General features: G+C 39.2%; 3 protein-coding genes across 9 annotated transcripts; 2 read left to right on the plus strand and 1 right to left on the minus strand.

The window, feature by feature from the left end:
* Positions 1 to 503: 503 nt before the first annotated feature.
* On the plus strand, positions 504 to 4040 carry LOC143360586 (lipase maturation factor 2). Its single transcript, XM_076799579.1, has 10 exons — positions 504 to 891; positions 1051 to 1234; positions 1306 to 1407; positions 1572 to 1765; positions 1838 to 2016; positions 2090 to 2339; positions 2461 to 2666; positions 2745 to 2985; positions 3155 to 3371; positions 3541 to 4040. Exons 1-10 carry the CDS (start codon positions 798 to 800, stop codon positions 3818 to 3820), a joined length of 1947 nt encoding a protein of 648 aa, XP_076655694.1. The 5' UTR covers positions 504 to 797; the 3' UTR covers positions 3821 to 4040.
* A 215-nt stretch (positions 4041 to 4255) lies between these two features.
* On the minus strand, positions 4256 to 7964 carry Pbp95 (proximal sequence element A Pbp95). Of its 2 annotated transcripts, XM_076799578.1 has the most exons (3): positions 7488 to 7964; positions 4902 to 7058; positions 4256 to 4740 (listed from the first exon to the last, which is right to left on the minus strand). In XM_076799578.1, the coding sequence occupies exons 1-3, from the start codon at positions 7609 to 7611 to the stop codon at positions 4712 to 4714; spliced, it is 2310 nt and encodes a 769-aa protein (XP_076655693.1). In that variant the 5' UTR covers positions 7612 to 7964; the 3' UTR covers positions 4256 to 4711. The 2 variants fall into 2 exon arrangements, with proteins under 2 accessions (XP_076655693.1, XP_076655692.1); XM_076799577.1 differs by having other exon boundaries at positions 4902 to 7962.
* A 132-nt stretch (positions 7965 to 8096) lies between these two features.
* Nak (Numb-associated kinase) lies at positions 8097 to 19475 on the plus strand. 6 transcript variants are annotated; one of them, XM_076799313.1, is made up of 14 exons: positions 8097 to 8313; positions 8451 to 8656; positions 9223 to 9338; positions 9465 to 9598; positions 9685 to 9796; positions 9884 to 10087; positions 10166 to 10269; positions 10486 to 10618; positions 10716 to 11301; positions 11415 to 11772; positions 11881 to 12019; positions 12298 to 12547; positions 12695 to 12742; positions 16712 to 19473. In XM_076799313.1, the coding sequence occupies exons 2-14, from the start codon at positions 8542 to 8544 to the stop codon at positions 19201 to 19203; spliced, it is 4791 nt and encodes a 1596-aa protein (XP_076655428.1). In that variant the 5' UTR covers positions 8097 to 8313; positions 8451 to 8541; the 3' UTR covers positions 19204 to 19473. The 6 variants fall into 6 exon arrangements, with proteins under 6 accessions (XP_076655428.1, XP_076655431.1, XP_076655430.1 ...); XM_076799316.1 differs by lacking the exon at positions 8097 to 8313 and having other exon boundaries at positions 8320 to 8656; positions 11415 to 11519; positions 11598 to 11772; positions 16712 to 19475; XM_076799315.1 differs by lacking the exon at positions 8097 to 8313 and having other exon boundaries at positions 8320 to 8656; positions 10716 to 11117; positions 11148 to 11301.
* Positions 19476 to 19520: the final 45 nt, after the last annotated feature.

Below are 19520 nucleotides of genomic sequence, written 5' to 3' on the forward strand. Positions count from 1 at the left end.
ACGAAACACCTTGTTCAGGGTTAAAATAGCATCGATAGCATAATTAGCGTTTTGTAAATATAAGGATCGAATAAAATGTTTTGCTCGAATAAATTCGTTGCAAATATATATTCCTTCTCTGATTATTGTAATGTACTCGAGATTTGGTATGGCCTGGGTTATAGATACAGAAGATAAGATGTAAATTGCATACTGTGCTGTATGTAAATACATATAGTACGAAGCACTTTTCAAGACTATACAGAAAAGTTACTTGGTAGGAACGCGGATGTGATTGGTTATTAGGCACACGGCACACGGAATTTCACTATTGGACCAAGTGACGATGTCGACGAATCAGACCCTGACGTTGGAAACGGTTAGAAAGCGACCAAAATATTCCCGTTAGATGTTACTGATAGATTTGAAAATTGGTTACCGAAATATTCCAGAGTTTCGCTTCTATGTAGTATTTCGTCTAAGTACATCACATATCCGTATCGTATCTACTATGCGTTTGTTCAGTGATCATAGGACAGTGATACATAATACATACATAGGTATAGTTCTTCCGCAAATTTACTCGCACCAGTCGCACCGCACAGTATTTATGTATCTTTTCGTGGCCGGTTGCCAATTACAGTATCAGCGAGAGAGCACAGCACAGATCTAGTAGTTAAATGTAAAACTTTAAGAGACGGTGCGCATAGTATTGAGTAGCTGTCTATGCATACATGTACAGATGCTGTATTGTTTCATGTATCAAAAATTAAAATCTCTTTAAGAGAATAGAAAGTATAACTGTGCTAAATAGCAATATGACGCAAGTTCGGTATACTCGTAATTTATTTTTACGCGGAATGTGCATTATATATGTGTTCGCGTTCCTTAGCTTTTACATACAAATTCCAGGTGAGCATTTGCAACATTTTTCTCACGATAACTTTTCTTTGTTTTGAACACGAAGAAAAAGGTTATTGCTCGGAAAAAAAGAATTTTTGCTCTGCGGTTCTTTAATTGATCGGTATGATCGTGTTTATTAATGTTTGCATTTATTTACTACCAATACAGGATTGTACGGTGACAATGGAATTCTACCGGTTAGAACCCAATTGGATCTGAAAAGTCGAGCTCCTTTACTACATAAATTAAAACAAAAACCAACGCTATTATGGTTTGCTCCGTACCTTGGACTGAATCTGGAATATATGTTGGATGTATTATCGCTTTCTGGAGTTGTTCTATCATTCATAGGGTAAGCACGTTTGGAGTTTACTTTGTTAGCTGGACAAGCAAAGTATAATATGGATTCTGTATTTATTATAGGTTTATTTCGCAAAGATTTTGTACCACATTGGTATTTGCTCTACTTTGGTCGCTCTATTACTCTTTATATCAAGTTGGACAAACGTTTATGTGGTTCCAATGGTGAGTAATTAATATTTTTGGTAATTATACAGAAAGGTACACACGGTATATAGATCGTTTGACGACCGTTGTGATATATCTGTATACATCGAAAAAGTTATTTAAATTTTATCAAAATCGGTGGTGTAACCTTTTAACTGTTGCAACCTTTATGCACTTGCTAGGGATGTGCTTCTGTTGGAAACTGGATTTTTATGTATACTGGTAGCTCCATTTTGGTATTCTCGGAATGGAAAAATCAGTAAACCCAGTGATGCTGTGACCTTTTGGATTATACGCTGGTTACTTTTCCGTCTAATGTTTTCCAGTGGTGTAGTAAAACTTACTTCCGGTTGTCCAATATGGTGGAAATTGGATGGTATATTTAATCGATTATATATTGAACTTATGAAAATACAAACAGAGAACTTAGCATATATGTATGTTTCAGCTCTGAGCGTACATTTTGAGTCGCAGTGCATACCTACTCCATTGGCATGGTATGCACATCACTTGCCGACTTGGTTCTTACGCTTTACCACCGTTGTCGTGAATGTCGTTGAACTTGTTATTCCATTTTTATTCTTTTTTCCAAATAGAAAAGTGAGGATAATAGCCTTTTATACGCAGGTAAATATAGTTGAAGAATCGTACGCTATAATAACGTCGATCTCCGATTTAAGCGATAAGTTTCTCATTTTAGATATTCCTTCAAATAAATATTATAGCTACAGGAAACTACAGCTTTTTCAACTTTCTGACTATCTGTCTATGTATTTCGTTGCTGGATGATCAGTTTTTTTACAAGAAAAAGTCGAAAAATGATTCGCACAATCTTGTCAAGTATCTCTCGACGATATTGTGTATTCTAGTTTATGCAGGTATATTGTATGAAACGTACGTATACTATAATCTTGAGATTACGGATAATTGGACGATACAGAGCAACATCGGTACGTACACGTGGATACTTATGTATGTGTGGGTAGCGCGTAATGCGTAATACGTAGCGCATAGCGTAACCGATTAATTGTTTCACGAGACGGATGATCATTGTAATATTTTGTTTATCAGCGTTCACACAAGAACAGTTTGATCATGTTCTCTTTCGCGCGATGCCAGTGTCTATCTATATAGGTGAAGCGTCGCTTGATATCACAGCAGTGAATGCGATAATTAATTCTTTGATAACTGTGAAAGGTGTACGCAACAAAATAATCACGACTTTGATTACGGGTCTATATACGGTAGCAGTTTGTTCGATTTTTGCCTTAAGCATCGTAAGTGTGCAACCAAGAGTATTGAAACCAGCTGAAGCATACCTGGTGGAAAAACGAAAACGTTGTTTGTCCATGTAGGTACCATATGCCACGTTGCATCAATCTCACAATGCGACGGTACCAGCTCGGCTAAGGCAAATTCAAGGAAAAGTTGATCACCTTCGTTTGGTGAACAGCTATGGACTATTCAGACGTATGACCGGAGCGGACGGTAGACCAGAAGTGATCATCGAAGGAAGTAACAGTGTCGAAGGACCATGGAAAGAGTACGAATTTTTGTACAAACCAGGGAACGTGAATAATTCGTTGCCTTTTGTCGGTGAGTCAATCGCTACTGTTTCTAAATGTGCCTGCTCTAGTGTTTTCCTTTCGTATCAACAATTTCTTTGTACATACATATATTGTTCATTTGGCATCTATTTGGTAAAATATTTATTAGAAACAATCTAGTAATAAATTAGCGTTAATTGAAATGTTATAATACTCAGCTCCCCATCAGCCGCGTCTCGATTGGCAAATGTGGTTTGCTGCATTGGGCACTTATCATCAAAATCCATGGCTAATGTCGTTGGCTTATCGGCTCTTGAGCGGTCAACCTGAAGTATTGGCCTTGATGAATAATGTAGAGAATCCGTTTCGCGAAAAACCGCCGAAATACATTAAAGCTAGTCTTTATCGTTACCATTACACTTCGTGGAGCCAACAGTGAGTATATTTATAGTCGACACACATATATACATGTATTTACGTAGGTATATATGGAAACAGGAAACAGGCAACACACAACAGAAAACAAAAAACAGTTTCTGAGACAATTTGATCTTCCAGATAAATAATTGTTTATCATACACTTTTGTTTTTCGTTTCCGGCTAGGTGGAACAAACAAGCTTGGTGGACGAGAGAAAAAATAGAGGAATATTTTCCAATATTCAGTCATGATCATCCGCCTCTTATCGAGTACTTAACACGCATGAAAATCATTCAAGACAAGCCAGCTTTCAAGGTTACCAATGAACCACTGAAACTGCTTCTCGACAGTATCAGATCTATAATTTGTAAAATCGAGGCTAGTTTTCTTTTGTGGGGTGTTTATACCGCAGGTTGTGCGATCACTATGACTAGCTACAGTACCTCGATTCTGAAGAGAAAGTAACAACAGTAAGATACGTTCAAGTAAGATTCGCAAAGCTGTTCCAAGCAACACAGCAAGGTAACATTCAGCGACAACAAATTCTGTACAACTAATAGAACGCATAACTATAACTGGTGTACAACGACCGTCGTGTACACCACATTTTCGAAATTATTCGTGTACTTAGTTTACCTGTCTTTATTTTTACGAATACACGATATTTTGTACTTTTGTTCCTATATTTGTGGCAATTGATCACATGTATACAAAAGAAATACTGTCATGAGATTATTCAATACAATGATATGTGAAAATACCCTGAATCTCTTACGTGCATTTTATACTTTACTCGACTGTCAATGAAACGGATGCCTGAATCGAAACCAAGGGACTGCAATCTCTTTTGTCAATAGTATTTAAGCTGTTTACATTTTCGTGATGTTTATACGAATGGTAGAGCTTGCGAGCGTATGTTTATTCGGTATCGTTTGTACACCATTTGCAAATTTCAAATAATCACTTATCGTTCCGACAAGTAAGAACAGATATTATTTGTTTATCGTAAACTACTAATAGGATTATTCTTACGGTTTTAAGTATTATATAAGATACCTGTATTGAAATTCAATACAGAATTTCGATGAACAAAAATCCTTTTAGACATTTTACTTGTGCCGTGCACGACACGTTTAAATGATTAAAGTGTCTAAATGCTTTCGCGAACTATACAAGTTATTTCCCTGAGTAGTATTTTCTCTTATACCTGAAAATAGAACTACAGAACTATAAAACTTCGGCTGCTGCATCTCGATATCATAATGCCATAATGTACAATAACAACGATACGTAATGGGATGCAACCTGAACTATTAATGCCTTTAATCTATTTGCATCATCGCTCTGAATGTACAGTTATTGTGTGTGAATTATTCCGCTTAATGCTGCAAATAAGTTAATCGACATTATTCCTGTCTTGTATCGTTACCGTTAGACTGCGGATTTTGTGCATTTATAACAAAAATTAGTAGTCGAAACTAATAGAGTAGTAACAGTGGCAACTTATCAAGATCCGCAGTCTAGTTATCATCTTTTCTATTCTTACCGATTATTTGAAGCTTTCTTGTTTTACATGGTTTTGGTATCGTCGGTGGTTCGGAAGCTTTTCTTTTCGATTTAACGTCGTCGTACGAAAAAGTATCCATAACATAAACTTCGGGTAACGTGGTCCTCGACAGACCGATCGGGTATTTAAATAATTGTTCTAAACGCGTTTCCAATAAATTTAACGATCGTTGACAACTCTTCGATATTGTGTGAAATTTCTGTGGATTATTATGTTCTTCGGTGAAACTCGGTTTCAAACCGAGTAAACGTTTAAAACTGAATAAAGTTGAGTGTGTCGTTTCGATCGGGGGTATGTATTGGTCTCTCGGTGTTTCCACGGAGGTGGCAGATGTAAACTCGTGTGTTGTTTCGAACGCGTTAAACAACATAATATTTCTTATCGTATTTTCGCGTTGCGAACACGACGTTGCACGATTTATACGACCAGGAACATTCAAGCTGCTTCTATTGCCGTTGTCCCTGCTGTTGGTAGCCGAGTAGTTTTGATTCAAAGACATCCCAGACGGAAATGCGTAAAAGCCTTTATCTTTAATCGTTCGCACGAACTGTTTATCTTTTGAACTACTACTCTGCACAAGCAAACGAGCGAGCTTCTCAAATTCTAATTCCTGCTCTTTGCCGCCGATATGAGAAACCACAACGTCTGGAGTGTGAAAGACTCTCGTTTCCTCGACTAAAAAGATACTCTTTGTGTTTACAGGATAGTCTATGCATCTTGTTTTATTTGGACATTCGAATTTCATCTTCGATTGAAAATAGCACGATGATTTATCGCCAGAAGCTCTTTCCACAAAGTTGCTGTGATTTACACCAAACATAAGCGAACTATACTCATCTATTACCATACGTTGTTTGTTCTTGTTGTTTTTCACATCTGTATATTCCTTTAACGAACATAGAAGCTGTCTGTGCCTGTCGTGTAACATTGAATTATTAAATACATCATCAGGAATAGAAAGTTGAGCATTTAATTGCCGCAAAATATTATACAATTTGTTCACATCGCGCTCAAGTTCATCTGACGTATAAGACCGTTGTCTATGATCAAGCGATTTTTCTATCGTTTGTTCTGTATGGAAATACTTGATCAATTCCTTATCAATATCGTCGTTACAGTCTTTATGGTCCTTCTTCGACACGCCTCTATTAAAGTAATGTATTCGATCCGATCGATCGGATTCTTTGTTTCTCTTCTCCTGGTTTATTTCGTTCTTATCTTTAAAGTAATCTCTGTGCAAATCATGAATGGATACACCTTTATTAATATACTTTTGCAAAGCGGCATGCCGGTGTCTTAACTTTGTTCTTGTTTTACAGGTAAACGTTTTAGCAATTCTGGACCAATTTGGACCGAAACGTTCGAAAAGTTCCAACAGTTTCGAATCTTCTTCTAGCGACCATACATTCCAATTTTTCATTTGACTGTTAACCAGTGTTTGATAGCGGTCGTGCAGTTGGACCGTTGACCTGTTGGGCATTAGTGCGGCTGAGATTTTACGAAAATTTGTACCGTATTTAGCGACTGCATCTCTTAAAATATTATCCTCGGATTTGCTAAATCTGCCTTTAGTTAGATACGGCGCTAAACTATAAGTCCATCGAAAATACACTTGTTGTTTGGTTCTATTCTGCATCCAACTGGCTACTTCGCCCCAAGGAATGAAGTCACCGATCTGAAAAATTTTTACTAATTTTAAAAGTTTATCGTCCTCTCTGTGCTTCCATATGAAATTTCTAACTTTCGGCAATTTCCTTATTGTATTATATCTGATGAAACACTGGTAAGCGGAACGATTTGTATTTAACTGTGCCGCGATTCTGTCCCAGTTCTGAAATTTGTACCTCTTTGTAATTTCTTTTAATTTGACATCTTCCAACTTTGTCCAGGAGTTTTTATTAATCCGAGGATGAAGGAAAACGTTCCACATGACTCGACAATCGAGCGGTGAGTGTACATCCTCGAAATGTTCAGACGATATCTTGAACCAATCCAAATCTTTTCCTTGTAGCTGGTCAACCAGTTTGTCATATTCATCGGCCGTTAATGTCTTTCCGGCTTTCATATTTTCTTCGAGTTTCCACGGAGGCTCGTGCTTCGACTCGTCAAGTCCGATACTCTTAATCTTGTTAGAAGCTACGACAATTTCTTCCTGTATTGCATTAAATAACATATTCCTTTCTTTGATCGTCCAAGGAGCTACTTTAGGAAGATTCCTCAAATGTAATTCTTTACAATTTTCTTTCAATATTTCGTCGTCGTTTTTAGGAGCAAAAAAATGATACCTATCCTTAAAATATGGCATACCGGCATTGCAAATTAAAGCTCTTGTATCTCCGGTTACATGTTTTTCAAGGCTCGACTCTATTACTGTCAACTTCGTTTCACATTTTTCAAGAGCATAGGTTATGTGGTTTTTTAAATCGAGCAAAAAAGATATGATCTGCTTGTTGAAACTCAATAAATTGTTGCAGTCGTTGATATTACATTCCGAACGCATATTTTCGTTTTGATATTCTGATTTCTTTCGGAACGTAGAATCTTTTGAAAACACTTGCGACTTACCAACCATTACTGATTTTTCCAACGAAGAAATACATGGAAAATCGTGCTGGCTTTTTCCTCTGGCAGACACGTTTTCTAACAATAGGAGTTTCTCCAAATCATCGTTGTCCATTAGCTCATCCATAACTGATCAAAGGCAGACTTCTTTTGAAAAACGGGACACACAAGCATCGGCCTATTCATACATACATATATACATACATATATATCTTATGTAGGTAAAGTCGAGATCGTAACAGCAAAACACAATGAAAAGTTGGAAAGAAACGAACTGTACAATTAGCGTGGAAAATCGGAAATAAAATGTTCTACCTGACTTATCGGAGTGGCTCGAATGTTCGAATTCATAAGAGATTACAAAAAAATTAAAAAATCATACGTTGAAAGTAATTTTAAAGAAAATTGTATAAATGTAAATATTTTTGCATCGTTTTTCCACAAAATACCGTTGTACTGTCAATCGATTAATAAAATGCATGAAAATGTAATGCAATAGACGATCATAAATTGAATACCTATCTATCTATCTATCTATACATATATATATATGCATATATAGATAGATAGAGAGAGAGAAAGAGGAATATTATATATGTGCGTGTGCATATATACACATATGTATATATACCTGTTATAACGGAGCGTGGAATTTCTGTGTTTTGACGATTGGCCCAAACGTAGATAGAGTGATATTGAAAAAAAAAACGAAACGACAATGAGTGAATTTTGACATTTAAGCGGAAATAGTGCACATATGTTTCCGGCATAGCTTCTGCGGAGCGGTGCATGCGCAGTTTCTACGGCCTGAATATGTCGGCTGGCTAAAGTACGTTAAATGTTATCATGATCAGAAGTATTTCCTTTGGTTAAGTACATTGACGTTAAGTTGTTGCGAGAATCTTTGCAATTTGAAACAGTTGACGAATAAGAATTCCATTTGTACAATTAATACGGAATTTTTAGTTTGCTGTATCGTACGTTCGAACATTAAGTAGTAGAGAAAGCCTTATGTCAAGACGGTTCGGTATCGAGAGAACCGACGACGTATGCCAATATGAAGAAACTTTTTTCAAAAATAGAAAACACGTCGAAAGAACCAAACAGTTATTTAGGAAAGGTCTTTGTGGTGGGACGTCACACGGTGACTGTCGAGGATGTTTTGGCGGAAGGTATGTACGCGTTCCTTGTTTCATCCTTGAATCCTCGCCATTCATTCTTCATTACGTTCTTATTATATATTCAATCATTTTTTTTCATATGTTAACACGTGCCCTTTGCTAATAGAATTGTTCGTATAATATTTATTATAAAAACAACGTGATTACACCAATACCGATACTCGTCTGTTAACTGATTAGTTAGGTATTAAGTAAATGATGTGAATGACTTGTTTTTTTCTATTTTTTTTTATCCTTATAAATCATGTGTAACCATACATACGTATGCGCGCACACACATCCGCAGATGCATACACACGCATGCATGTACACACACAGCATGGGCAGAGAGAGGGAAAGAGACAAACCAAGATTTTGTTATTCTATAGGGTACTGTAATATATAAAAACAAACAGAAAAAAATACAGAGTTTATTTTTCATGTACAAAAGAGAAGATGTAAATAAATTTTTACTGTTGTGGACAGGCTGATCTTGAAAATTCTAACCTTATGACATATAATACACGTCGAACCAATGTCAGCATTCCTATCGTATAAATACATTCCTTTGGTTTTAGGAGGATTCGCTATTGTGTTCCTGGTTAAATCTTCGAATGGACGTTACGCGCTTAAGCGTATGTACGTCAACAATGAACAGGATCTTAATGTTTGTAAGAGGGAGATACAGATTGCGGTGGGTTTTACAAGTATATTACTCTTATCCGTTCAACTTTATGGAAATCATTTTCTTTGTATATCTTCCCCTAAACATTAGGGAATTAGAATATTGGAATATTCATGTAGGCTATTTTCTTTGCAGAGTAATTTGAATGGTCATAAGAATATCATAGGATACGTGGATAGCAGTATAACTCATATAGGTGGCGGTGTTCACGAACTATTGCTTTTAATGCCTTATTGCAAGTCTCAAGTTCTGCAGATGATGAACAACAGGTTAATAATGATTGTAATAAATTTCAAGTAACGTATGAAGACTATCGCAGATTTGCAAAGCGTTGTTGTATCAAAATGTTTTCCAGGTTACAAACTGGTTTTACTGAATCGGAAGTTTTACAAATATTTTGCGACGTTTGCGAAGCTGTTTCTAGATTACATCATTGTCAGACTCCAATAATACATAGAGATCTAAAGGTTTGCTTTCCCATTATACCTTGCTAATTGTACAAACGAAAACCCGACGATGTCTTTTATTAGTTTATCCGGGATTATACTCGTTAGGTGGAAAATATATTGTATTCCGATGCTGGTCATTATGTTTTATGCGACTTTGGTTCGGCAACAGCAAAAGTTCTTAATCCCAGTGTACAGGGTGCCGCTCTGGTTGAAGAAGAAATTAAGAAGTATACGACTCTTAGTTATAGAGCACCAGAAATGATCGATATGTATTCTGGGAAATCGATCACAACAAAAGCCGATATATGGGTACGATGAAGTAGTACAAATATTTAAGGTGTTGGATCTGTTTGCAAAATCAATGAAAAAACACATGGATGATTCCAGGCGCTGGGTTGTCTGTTATATAAATTATGTTTCTTCACATTGCCATTTGGAGAAAGTACGCTCGCTATTCAATCAGGAAATTTCACCGTACCCGACAATTCTCGGTTTGTATTTACCACGTATTTACACATACGTACATATATACTTGTATATACGTGTACTTATATATACATACTTATACATGTATCATGCGCTTACGCGTACGTATCTATACGTACACGTGTATACACGTTTATACGTATACGTATACTTGTATAATAGAATTTACTTGTAACACTTTATATGATAAAACTATTCGAACAACACTCAACTTTATATAGATATAGTAGAAGCCTTCATTGTCTGATTCGTTATATGCTTGAGCCGGATCCCGATAGCCGCCCTGACATTTACCAAGTTTCTGTGATTGCTTTCCAAATCCAGGGCAAGGAGTGCCCTGTACGGAACTTGCATGTAAGTGTTTGATACTTGTGAATATTTCTCAGTTAGATTAATAATGTATATTGCCGAAATCAGTCGCAAGTTGGTCGCTCATTCCCTATCTTTGTAGAAAGTACCAGCTCCAGTTTTGGAATCACTACCTTGTCCATGTACGGAGTCTGAAAACATAAAAAGATCGTCACTGGTGAAAACACCAAAACCGTCTCCTGTAACTATCGTCGAAGGTACTTCGGTAACCCCGCGACAGCGACCGAAAGGGCAGGTTGTAAGCACTGGCCCCATAAGTTTAAGCGGGCAGATCGTCAGTCAAATTTCTGGTCAGGGAAATCAGTCGCAGTCGCAACCGCAACCGCAACCGCAACCGCAGACACAGCCACAACCATTACCGCAATTACCATCGCAATCGCAATCGCAACCGCAGTCGCAGTCGCAGTCGCAACCGCAATCGCAGTCGCAGTCACAGTCGCAGTCACAGTCACAGTCGCAAACGTATGTAGGACAGGATGTACAACAAAATGTTCAATCGCTGGCTGCGAACGTGCAAACGGCTCATCAAGTGGCTTCTTCCGGTTCGCAAAGTTCTATGGTCGGACAGTCGCCGGTAACTGTCCCAGAGAAAACTCAATATTACTTTGACTCGAAGACTGCGGGCAACGTGAATGAGGAGAATTTGGAAGCGCTTTTTCCACCGTCGGGTGAGAAGTTGATTGAATATTGTGTTCGGTTGATGTTTGCGTTATGCGTTATGCCTGCGCGATGATATGTCGATGACGATTTGCACGCGGTACCACTTTTATGGGTTTTCCAGGGTATCCGGATCCGTTCAAAGATGACACTGGAGCTATGCCACCGCCTGCAAAAATACCGCCCCCGGTAGCTCCAAAACCAACGAAATCACTTCCAAAAGCATCCAGTATTTCTTCTACTTCTAGTTGTCCACCACCGAAATTTCCCCCAGTTACCCCGTTAGCAACGAAACTAAACATTCCAGTGGGATCGAGCATAGCAGCTCCTCCCGCAGCACCGCTTACTTTACCGAAACCAGTAAACAAGGCCGAAAGTTTGAGTCAGAATATAAGTTTGAGCACCTCTCCGCCCGATAGTCCCACGGTATTGTCTTGCGTGCGTCACAGGAGAAATGTTAGCGATACAAGTGCTTTCAACAAGTAAGTGTTACCTTGTTCCTTTCCCTCTTTTCATTCTTATCATGTTTTCCTTGTTCTTTCTCGAGCGTCGATTTGTTGATTTGTTTCCGTTCGTCCTGTGTGTTGTAGAGCATTCGCCAGCGAAACGACACAGTTTTTAGCACCGTACGAAGCATCGGTGAAATCACGCTCAGAAGATGACACGTCCCCCGAAGTTGTAACCGATATAAGGCCTTGTTTAGGAACTAGCGCCTCGCATGTACGTATTGTAAGTACATAAAGTGCACGGATTTCTATTTTAATTTACCCGTTGCAAGAAAAAGAAAAAGAAAAGTTGTCGATTGCACCAGAGGCGTCTCCATCATCGATAATTTCACCGAGAGACAGAGACACAGAGTGGGAGAGATTTGTTTTGTTTATTTATTGAATCAATTGTTGCATAGATATTTCATAGTTGTTGTTTTTTGCTTTCTTTGCATGCCATGTCACGCCATGTTTGTTATTTCGGTAGTCCGACGACTAGCTAACTGGAATACTTTGAATTAGGGTGAACTTTCGAACATAATAGCCACAGAAGGAAGATCGTTGAGCGCTGACGTAGCAGCTTGGAACCCCTTTGAGGATGTACAACCGTTCGATCAATTAACAGAAGATCATATTTTCGGTGCGGAATTTGATAAAATTCGACGGGGCAGTAATACGAGTATTAGCGGAGTAAAGAGTCGTGAAAGTCTGGTTATGACGTGTACAGAATTACCAGAGGATCCATTCGAATCCGCGCCTTTCAGTTTACCAAGTAAGTGGGTCGATGTAATTACATATGTATAGCAAGTTATGTTTCGTTTTGTTCCGTTCCGTTCCGTTCATGATCGTATCGATAGAGTAATAGATATTGAGATTTCTTCGCAACCAAGATATTGCTAATGCCACTGCTTGATTTTAGGAGGAAAGAAGAGTAAGATCGGATCGAAGACTGCGGCACTTGCTGGAGGTAATGCATAGACTTGTTCGTATATTATTTCTTATTCTATCATCATATTTTCGACCCCTACTTTATCCACGGTTCAATGAAAAAGTCAACCGAGCGGTCGATGCTTTGGCCCTTTTGTTTTCGTTGACATCGTAATCGGTTGTCAATAGTCGGAACTGTGTTACGTGAAATAACGTCGCGTTCAATTTCATCTTTTCATAGCGAGAACTTTTGTCCGAAGTAACAAGCATACCGTCGACTAATCAACCCGTTCCGTTCTACAATATTATACATATATACATATACATACATGATATACATATGTAATTTATAACGCGCTGTACACACAGTTCGCTTGATTCGCATTTTCCTTGTGCTTTAACGAAAACGCACGACGAGGTCGGGTTATGGCCTTCTTCTCCTCCTCCCTTTAACATAACATGTGATCGCGTTCTATCCATTCTATCAGAGTCTCCTAATCTATCTAAGATTTCTCATTATATGTATATTCCTATCTTCCTTGTGCGTTTATTCGGCGTCCACAATGTGCGCGAATTAAGTATGATTTTTAAACGTCGAATGCACCGATATCGATCGACATTATCGTTATAGAAACAAGAACATTGGCCACAAAAACTCTTATCTCGATACACATAAACATACACATGCGTGTATAGCGAGAATAGTATGTAGAGAAGAGTATGTGTCTGTTACCAATTTTTTTTTGGTTTTTTTTTCTTTCTCTGTACCTTTCTATTTCTCTTCGATCCTTTTCTTTTCTTTTCTCAAACTTGATTTTTCATTTTATATCTATCAATTGTACAGGCATGCAACGTTATTAACGGAATCTACGGAAATCTTTTGTTATTTCTTTTGCGTTGACGCCAGGCAGTTCGTGTAATGAAATTATCCGTAACTTGGAAGAGGCACGCGTTACCGATAACGAAAGACAAATGCACGTAGAGAAGAGAATACAATAGGATAGGATAGGATAGTATAGAACAGGCTAGGGTAGGACAAAACAGAATAGAATGAAGTAGAGAAGAATGGGGGAATTAAATAGAATAACAATATAGGTCCCCATGGTGTCTTATCGTCACGGTTTCGAAACGCTAGATGCGTGCAAATAGTTTGTTTGAAAATATATTGTGCAAGTGCTGAAAGACAAACATGGCGAAGGTAAGAAGCTAAGCTTGTAACGATTTTATCGATCGATTCATACGACTTAACGTTGAATAATGCTAACTTCCTAACACGAGTCTTTCATTGTTAGTTGCTTCGATCGATTTAATTGATGAAAAATATTCTACGAAATATGTTCCGATAAACGCATACATACACGCGCGCTGTGTGTATGTATACATATACAAATATACATATATATGTATAAAATAGTATTTCCGGTACAAAATGCTGTTGCACGATGAAAATAAGAAACCTATAAGAAAGGTATACATACATATATATATATATATATATACATGGAGAGGAGTGTACGGTGTAATTGTAAAAAAGTGAGGTTGTGAGAAAAGTTGAACGATATTTGCGATATTATATATACATATATATATATATTGTATGTATTTGTTTTTCAGCCGATGTGTTTCACATGTATCTATAGAATAATATTAGCATTAATCGTGTTTACGCGCGCGTACTAGAGAGAGAGTGAGAGAGAGAGAGAGAGAGAGCATGTGTGTGGGTACATATATTCGTTGATGGAAAAAGAATTTTAGTTTAGAGACCTTTAAATCAGCCCCGTTAGAAACGCTTGCGAAAAGAAATTTTCCAGCTGTATATTACTAGAGAAATGCCGCGATTCAATGAACGACAAAAGAATAACATAGTTGCTACCGTTTTCGAAAATCTGATTAATCTTGCGTATCGTCACGCGTGCATGTACACGTACACGTATCTTCGATATACGAGTACTATACATGTACGTATGCAATCGAATGTTCGTGTTGCTCTTTTCATTTGAAACATTCAATTCACATTAGATGTTCGCTCGAATTTCAACAAAGGAGCAGTAGTCAAATATGCGTGTAAATAAGCGAATTGTAGTAGGTGGAATTCAATTTTGTCAGCTAGAAAAGATTTACCATTAGGTCTGAAATCACGTTCGTTGCTGTGCAAAACGCGTAAAATAGATTTGTATAGGCTAAAAAACGGTTCTATCAGGAAAGATTGTTATACGCGCGCAAAAGAACTAACGTTCTAGTATAAGGTACAACTACCTGTCTGTTTTTTCAAGATTATTCTATGAAGCAACGGATGACAATATTGACTAATAGGTTCAGCCATTTTACTTGTCGCTTTATATTTTACTCCACTCCGGTGTTCTTTTCGCTCTTCTGTTTCTTGCTTTTTTCTTTTCTTCCTTCTTTCTTATCTTCCCTTTTCCGTTTCCGTTTTCGTTTCATTGTTCGTTTCTTTCCCCTTTTCTCTTGTTGTTGTTTTTTGTTTTCTTTTTTGTATCGCTTGCAACGGTAACGGTATATCCTGTCCTTTGTGGCCTGTACAGTGCTTCACGCATTGGAAAGGGATTCGCCGTAGTGCGTTATCGCAAGTTAATTGAACTTGTTAATCGATCGGTTGTAATCGGATGTTCGGTTGTCGTTTATCGACAATTCATATTTTGGTTACTTGTGAATACCGAACAATCTATATAACGTGACTGCCCAAAGTTGTTTACTCCTGTATAGATTGAAATCACTTTTAATGTTGTTGTACATTTACTAATACTAATTGTCTGGAACACCCTAATGAGTTTGGGAGGCGGAAGCAATTTTGTTTCTCCAATAGATTATGTTTATTCAAGTATTTTGGTTCTCTTGCGTAAAAAGAAGACCTCGATACGGTCTCATTCTTGTCTGCCTCCTATTCGTGTAGTTGTCGTTATTTCGTGTAGCTGTCGATGCCGATGCCGATGCCTGTTGCCGACACCGGTATCGATTTCAATGTCGGGACTGTTGATTCCGAGTTTCGTTACGGTGTTAAATTCACGAATATACGAATAAAACACACTATAGGAGGCTGACCGTCATGAACATTATTGTTATCGCTGTTTTAAAATAATGTTTCAGCAATAAACGTGTACATTAGTATATAGCACATGGAGTGTTGTTTTTCTTTGAAACGGTACGAAACGCAGCAATTGTTTCTTTTCTGTTTATCTATTCGGTTATATATATATACATATATAAAAACCGGCCGATCTAAAACCTAATACGGCAATAGTCGTATTACTGCGATAGGAAGATGATTACTGCGTTTTCTCGCATAATATCCTTACCTCCCTGAATCTGATTAGGACTGTTCCAGACCCACTATGCCGATAACACGATAGTAGCAATAGTGGTAGCAGTAGTTGGTATCACTAGTTAATGATAGCGATTGCCGTCGTAATAATAATATAGTAGCAAGGATAGCGGCGGTGGTGGTGGGTGGTGGTGATGGTGGTGTTGATGATGATGGATGTGGTGATGGGGACGTAGACGGGGACGGTTTCAATTACGATGAAAAAGCTAGAAATGCAACTCGATCGAAGCTAACAATATGCCGGTGACTTTCAAACGGCGACGGACACGATTTGAAAAGTGTAATAGCATAAACCGTCTGTAGCAGACCTAATCAGACATTTTCTGTTTCTTCGAATTGATTTTTTTTTCTTTCGTTCGGATTGCTATAAAAATTTGTTGTGCAAAGGTGTACGATTTTGACGTTGACAGATTTGACCATATCGCGCGTGTTTTAGGTAAGTAGAAGGAATTTCAGTTGTATTATATGCGTGCGTGCGCACACGTTTCAACACAAACTGGTGAATTGTTAAATTGATAAATTGATAAATTGATAAATTGACGAGTATCGGGCTCGAATTTCCGAGGACTCGGCTCGATCTCGTTCCCCCGATTCGACCCAATCGATTGCAGTTTCAAATAAAGGAGAAAGTGACAACAACCTTACCAACGGTTATATTATATTTTTCAGACGTATCTGGAAACGGTAGATCGAGAATACCGTTGAACCAATGGAACTCGGGGATCGAGTGCGTCGAAGTCGACGAGAGTACGATCCTCTTGGGTGACAGCGCTCCTGTTTCTCCGCCCTTTGTTCAGGCCCCGATAGAAGACAGGTCCAAGTACGAGAAGCTGACGTTCAACGCCGGCGATATATCCAGTGACAGTGACAAAGATGAAACGCGACAACGAATCAAACAAAAGAGAAAAAAAGGCAAGAACGTGTTGCGTAGAAATCCGAAAAAGCTACAGGACAGCAACACTCCCGTGGAACGTATAGGTTCCGCCAGTGCCTTCGAAAATCAAAACGATGCTAACGTCAACGCGAATACGAATGGCGTTCGCAAAAGTCCGTTTGGACAAAATGAGAATCAAAGGAGAGGTCGTAAAAATCGAAAGGATAACAGCCAAGAAGGGGATCTAGATGAACACCAGGGGGAGGATGTGTTGGTGGAAGAGGAAGATGATGAGGAGGAACAAGAGAAAGAGGAGGAAGAGGACGAAGAAGAAGAAGAAGAAGAAGAAGAAGAGGTGGAGAAGGAGGGTGATAAGCTGGAACACAAGAAGAGACGAGAAGAGGCTCACGAGGTGGAGGAGGAGGAAGAAGAAGAGGAGGAAGAGGAGGAGGACGATGATAATTGCGATGGCGACGATAATCAAAACTCTATCGAAAAAGATAAAGAAAAACGTATTAGAAGAAACGAATATGTTCGTGATGGCACACCGAAAGAGAAGCGTTACAAAGGGAATGCGTTGAGAAAAGAACGTGTAGGACATTTGTCGAGACAGGGCCACACGGATCCGATTGTCGGCCATCAGTACGGAGATGAGCCACTGTTATTGGATGACGAACTCGACACGGAGGAGCCAGAGTCGAAGTCAAAATCGAAAGCGAAAGCGAAATCGAAACGACCGTACGGTGATCCGTTTGCCGAACAACGATACGATTCGGAATCGGCGTCTCCGGACGATGAAAGTTCGTTGGACGAATGCGAAAGGATACTAGCGGAATTTTCAAAGGACGAACCGATCAGAGTCAAGCAAGACGTGTTCTCGTTAGCTCCGTTTCGAAGATCTAGTAATTCCAGAAAAAACGACAGCGAAGAAGAAAGCGACTCTAAAAATATTGGCCGCGATAACTCGTCCGACAAGAGGATGGGACGTATCGAGAACAGACCATTGGCCACGTACAATTTGTCTCGACACGTTATCACGGCGAACAAAAGAACTTGCGAAGACAAGAATTTTCCATCCGGAGAAACGCAACGATGCTTACCGGTGAAATTAACATCGAATATCGGTCGTGAACTGATTGGAGAAAACGAGGACGAACGTGGTTTGGGACACGAGGAGGAACAGCGACAGAGGAGAAGGCAACGCGATCGAGAACAAGAGAAAGAAAAAGGGAAAAGGGTAGAAGAAGAAGAGGAAGAAAAAGACGATCGAGCAACGAAAGACAAAGATTTGTTTGGCTCTTCGCCTTTCAGTTCGTACGGTTTCGCGAATCCCTTCGTACATCGAACGCTTTCGAATTACGCCCGAAAAGATGAAACGGGTCAGCCGATCGGAGGATTCGAGATCGGAAAATCTTTGCACGATGACAACCAAGACAACGTTTCCTTTTGCCCAAATCAGTCACGGACAGCTGGTTCGTCGACAAGAAATTCGAATTTCTGCGGCATAACGGACGAGTACGAATGTTCGAAAGATCTGTTTGGGTCTGTTCCGTTCGACGAGTTTGCAGCTCTTCGATCCGACGAGCAACGCCTACAACAGCCGCAACCGCAACCGAAACCGCAACCGCCACCGCCACCGCCACCGCAACCACAAAGACCATACTCTCGGCAGTTGCCTTCGCCACAGACAAATTTCGTTGAGGGTACTTTGAACATGATACGATCCGACAAGGCAGTGATGGCAAACGTTGCCCGATCGACGTCTGCTTCGGTTGATTCGATATACTCGATTCAGTCGATTCAACCGATTCGACCGATTCGTCCGATTCAACCGATTCAACCGATTCAACAAGTTTCTCGGGCTGCCGTTCACCATGCGAACAGCATTCCGAGGTCCGATAGTGCACAGAACACCGTTTCGGCTATGTCGCCGGAACCACTGGTCGGTACCGAGGACATACCGAAACACAAAAAGGACAAATTTAAATCGGAAAAGTCAAAGTATCAATTGATCGACGAAAATCATGGAGACTCCGTGAACGTTCTACCTTCGAGTTTGCTGTCGTACAAGGGTAAGTCTACGTGTCACAAGAAAACCGCTAAGACGAAGAAGTGTTCGGTTGTTGTTACCGCTGGGTTCAGCAACTTAAGCTTCGAAGATTTTCCAAGCGACGAGAACGAGGAGAAGCGAATCAAGACGCCGCAGAGAATCACGCCTTTCGAAGTTGTCAGAGAGCCCGAGAAACGATTTGGATCGTTGAAGAGACGGAGCAACCCGTTCACTTGAGACGCGAGAAACCTGTCATGGAAAAGTTGCCGCGAGGATATTTGTCGGGCGAATGGCTATCGAAAAGTGATATAACTTAAACGCATAGCAACGCATCATGCATAAAAGCAAGGCGAGATTAGGCGAGACTGGGCGAGACTAGGCGAGACGAACCAAACAATCTCAGTTTCTGACATTCCCCGTCACCACTTTTCATTTTATAAATTCCTCCATATTTTGCTATACCGTACATATTGTTTGGTTGTAATATTTTTTGACCTAACCGTTCTGCTGGCAACGGGTTTCGAGATGAGATTCGCAAGAATGTTTCTTCGGCT

Source organism: Halictus rubicundus, chromosome 13, assembly GCF_050948215.1.
Source record: "Halictus rubicundus isolate RS-2024b chromosome 13, iyHalRubi1_principal, whole genome shotgun sequence".
NCBI classification, from domain to species: Eukaryota; Metazoa; Arthropoda; class Insecta; order Hymenoptera; family Halictidae; genus Halictus; species Halictus rubicundus.

Coding starts and splice junctions, on each gene's coding strand:
- Nak (XM_076799313.1), top strand. CDS start 8,542: ATGAAGAAACTTTTTTCAAAAATAGAAAACACGTCGAAAGAACCAAAC. Junction 8,657..9,222: donor CGAGGATGTTTTGGCGGAAG/GTATGTACGCGT, acceptor CTTTGGTTTTAG/GAGGATTCGCTATTGTGTTC. Junction 10,619..10,715: donor GCCCTGTACGGAACTTGCAT/GTAAGTGTTTGA, acceptor CTATCTTTGTAG/AAAGTACCAGCTCCAGTTTT.
- Pbp95 (XM_076799577.1), bottom strand. CDS start 7,611: ATGGATGAGCTAATGGACAACGATGATTTGGAGAAACTCCTATTGTTA. Junction 4,741..4,901: donor AAGAAAGCTTCAAATAATCG/GTAAGAATAGAA, acceptor ACTTATTTGCAG/CATTAAGCGGAATAATTCAC.
- LOC143360586 (XM_076799579.1), top strand. CDS start 798: ATGACGCAAGTTCGGTATACTCGTAATTTATTTTTACGCGGAATGTGC. Junction 1,408..1,571: donor ACGTTTATGTGGTTCCAATG/GTGAGTAATTAA, acceptor TGCACTTGCTAG/GGATGTGCTTCTGTTGGAAA. Junction 2,667..2,744: donor CGATTTTTGCCTTAAGCATC/GTAAGTGTGCAA, acceptor TTGTCCATGTAG/GTACCATATGCCACGTTGCA.